Below are 3804 nucleotides of genomic sequence, written 5' to 3'. Positions count from 1 at the left end.
AAATGCAGCTTGCTTCTTGTTTTCATACAAGTTGGCTAAGAATGTTTTTCTACAGATGAACCATTTATAATCACTTGATGATAGGGAACACTGACTCTTTGTTATTCTTAAAAAAAGAAGAATTCAATTCTTCTCATTAGTAGACTTATATTAGTAGTACAAAAAGTTATTATTATACTTCTTTTACATTTTGAATTTTGTTAATAAAAATTTTTGTTTTCTCTTGTTATATATAGCTTTGGTTTTGCCTCTTGGCCCACAAGGTCTAAAATTTTGCTTTACAGAAAAATTTGCTGACCCCTGATTTTGGGAATTGCAGAATAATCACTTTAATGAGCATTTTACAATAGATAGGTAACCCATCTTTCCTCAAAAGTCAATCCAGTCTCCCATCTCTAGAGACACAAACTGCTTGTATTTTTAAAAGGGCAGTATTTTTAAAAATATATTTTTCAATTATAGTTGAGATACAATATTATGTTAGTTTCAGGTGTAAAACATAGTGATTATACATTTATATACCTTATGAAGTGATCACCCCATCTGACACCTTATATAGTCATTACAATATTATTGACTATATTCCCTATGGTGTACATTCCTGTGACTATTTTTATAACTGGCATATTTTGTTTTGTTAATCCTCAACTGACGATATTTTTCCATTGATTTTTAGGGAGAGTGGAAGAGAGAGGGAAAGACAGAGAGAAACATCGATATGAAAGAAACACATCGATTGGTTGCCTCCTGCACAAGCCCCGACCAGGGCCCAGGCTGGTGAGTAGCCTGCAACTAAGGTACATGCCCTTGACCAGAATCGAACCTGGGATCCTTTGATCCACAGGCCGACACTCTGTCCACTGAGCCAAACCAGCTAGGGCCATTTTGTGCTCCTTAATCCCTTTTTTTGCCCCACCCCCAACCTCCCTACCATCTGGCAACCACCAATTTAAAACTGAACACTATTCTGGGATTAGATTATATTAAGGAATTATTGCTAGAAATTTGGGTGTAAGCATGTTATTGTATTTGTGTTAAAAAAAAATACCTCCTCATCTATCAAAGATATACACAGAAATATTTATGGGTGAGTTGCTATGATGTTTGCTCTAAAAATGCTCCAGGAAGAAAAGTGGCACGTGTGAAGGGATAGATGAAACAAGAATGACAGAGTTGGAAAATTTTCCTAATAAAAAAGGCAGTCTCTCATTCTTGCCACCAAAAAACAAAAACGTCTATCTACCTATTATCTATCTATCTATCTATCTATCTATCATCTTCTATCTAATCTGGTCCAACCTCAGGGCAGTCCAGTAGAGAGGAAAGCTCACTGTTTTGCCTAATTGATACACTTAGGCTATTAATCTAGGTTGGGACACAGGGACCTACCAGATAACTAGGGGATACGGGGCACACAGATCAAGCGACACCCACTGGACCCTAGGAGGAGGAGGGTGGGGTTGGGGTGTTGTCTCCCTTATAGTCCTTTTGTTTGAAATTGCCAGTCCTCCTGTTAGAGAATTTTGTTAATAAAATTAACAAAATTAACACTGGCTCGTCAGTGTCAAACGAGTGGAGGCACTTATGTGGGCCTTGGATGGACTGAAGAGCCCCTTCTGGTATCCAGAACTTCAAATAGTAAGAATCATGTTCTAGTTAAAATTTAGAAGGATGGGGAATGGAGCCTTCTGAACTGGTTCACGTTAAAGTTATCTGCAAATTAGGTTTTGTGAAAAACCTAGACGCTTATGTTTTTCTGACTTTTCCATTTCTCTTACAGCCGCCCAGTCAGGAATCCTTGACAGAACAATTTCTCTGATCATGAAGAATGAAGCACCAATGAAGAAGGTTTGTAAGAGTCAGAGTCTCAATTATCATCTTCCATTCTGTGTGAAAACAGTGTTTTCCTACAAGGTTGCCACTTTCTTAATTAGTTTCTCTAATATAGCCATAGCAGTTGTTGCCTTTAGTACTACTTTTTGTTATATAGTCTCCATTTTTCACGGTACAAAAAAAGAAAAAGAAAAAAATTTTCAGCTGCTCAGAGTAAAGAATAAGTTCTGAAGTATCTATATAACATCATAAAAAAGCCACTTTCCAACTCAGTTTCCTGTACAATTTTAGTATGATGGCTACACGTCGTGTCCACTGGTGACGAGCTACAACCGCGTGATTCTTGCGGAGTTTGACTACAACTTACAGCCATTGGAGACCTTCCCCTTTGACCAGAGCAAACAGAGACTGTCCATGTACCTCATGAAGGCCGACATGATGCCCTTCCTGTACTGGAATATGATGCTAAAGTAAGTGCATTGCTGGGGGAGAGGCACGTCTTTTAGTCTAGCGCACCCACTTGTGCCGGGTGATGGTTTTAAGGAAGCCTTCCAGCTTCAGGAGAGATCATGACCCGGAGCCCAGGACCAGCCAGTGGGATCCCCCTGACTGTGCCGTTTCTCATGGTCTGGTGACGGCAGCCTGCGAAGGGTGCTGGATCCTCAGCCGCGCTTGGTGGGAGAGAGGCTGCCCAGGGTGAGGAAAGGGAGCAGTGCATCCACCACCACAGGGCTCACAGCCTCTTCTCTTCATTACTGGCAGCAACCAAGTCTTCTCTCTTTCATGTTCTGGCTTTTTCTCACTGCTGGATTCATGATAATAATAAATCCTGGTAAATCGTTTTTACATGTTAAGTAGTTTTTGTGTTGGTCACTTACGAGCTGTGTGTCTTAGGGCAAGTTGTTTAAACTCTCTGTATTTAACTTTAAAAAAAATTCTTTATTGTTTAAAGTATTATATATGTGTCCTTTCCCCCCCATTGACCTCTCCCCAGCTGTTCCCACCCCCCAGCACATGCCCTCATCCCCCTACTGTCTGTGTCCATGGGTTGTGCTTATATGCATGCATACAAGTCCTTTGGTTGATCTCTTATCCCCCCCAACTACCACCGCCCCCCCTTGCTGGTCTGTGTTTAACTTTTTTATCTGTAAATGAGAGTAACCTCAGAGGATGGGGATTAATGAGGTAATGCATTAAAAAACAGCTATATAGTAGGCATAGTAGTGAATAAATAGAGTAAGAACATTTAATAATAATTCCTCTTCTTAGTTCCAAACAATGAAAATCTCATTTGACTTGTACAAACCACTATGAGATAGGTGAGTCAGGGTATCTATACTAGTGGTTTTCTTTTTTCTTTTGATACTAGTGGTTTTCAATCAGGGTGATTTTGCCCCTCAGGGGGCATTTGGCAATATCTGGAGACATATTTGGTTGTCACAGCTGGAGGGGATGCTACTGGCTTCTCGTGAGCAGAGGCCAGGGATGCTGCTAAACACCCTGCAATGCACAGGACAGTCTCCACAACGAAGAAATAGCTATTTCACAGTGTCAGTAGGGCTAAGGTTGAGAAACCTGGACCTCTGCTTTAGCTATAAGCAAATGAAAGCAGAGAGGATCGCAGTTTGCCTGTAGTAGAGATTGCATGCAAGTTTGCTGAACTGAGTGAGCGTGTCCAGGCTCACATAGCAAGTCAATATCGAAACCAGAACTCGAAGCATGTCGCCTCCTAGTCACAGGATCTTTCTACCTCACAAGACAAATCTCGCTTTCTGTGCTGATGAGCATGTCTGTGAGCCATGTGACTTTCCTTTCAACATCCTGCTGACCGAGGTCACGCCCATCTTTTCTGACGCAAATATCGTTTCCATGTCGTTTCTTTCAGGGGTCACTGGGGAGGACCAGCCTTTCTGCGGAAGTTGTTTCACCTGGGTATGAGTTAAGGATGGCTCAACCCTTGCTATCTCTGGG

General features: G+C 41.2%; 1 protein-coding gene across 1 annotated transcript in view; it reads left to right on the top strand.

The window, feature by feature from the left end:
- SQOR (sulfide quinone oxidoreductase) overlaps window positions 1-3804 on the top strand; it is a 45487-nt gene extending 41683 nt beyond the window's left edge. Inside the window, exons 8-10 of the mRNA XM_006086012.3 lie at window positions 1781-1848; window positions 2125-2303; window positions 3719-3804. Of these exons, the coding sequence (XP_006086074.1) occupies window positions 1781-1848; window positions 2125-2303; window positions 3719-3776 (305 nt within the window). The 3' untranslated portion in view covers window positions 3777-3804. The remainder of the gene's footprint in view (window positions 1-1780; window positions 1849-2124; window positions 2304-3718) is intronic.

Source organism: Myotis lucifugus, unplaced genomic scaffold (assembly GCF_000147115.1).
Source record: "Myotis lucifugus unplaced genomic scaffold, Myoluc2.0 scaffold_23, whole genome shotgun sequence".
NCBI lineage: Eukaryota > Metazoa > Chordata > Mammalia > Chiroptera > Vespertilionidae > Myotis > Myotis lucifugus.
Note: the sequence above shows the minus strand (reverse complement) of the source record. Positions and strands in the feature narration are given on the sequence as shown.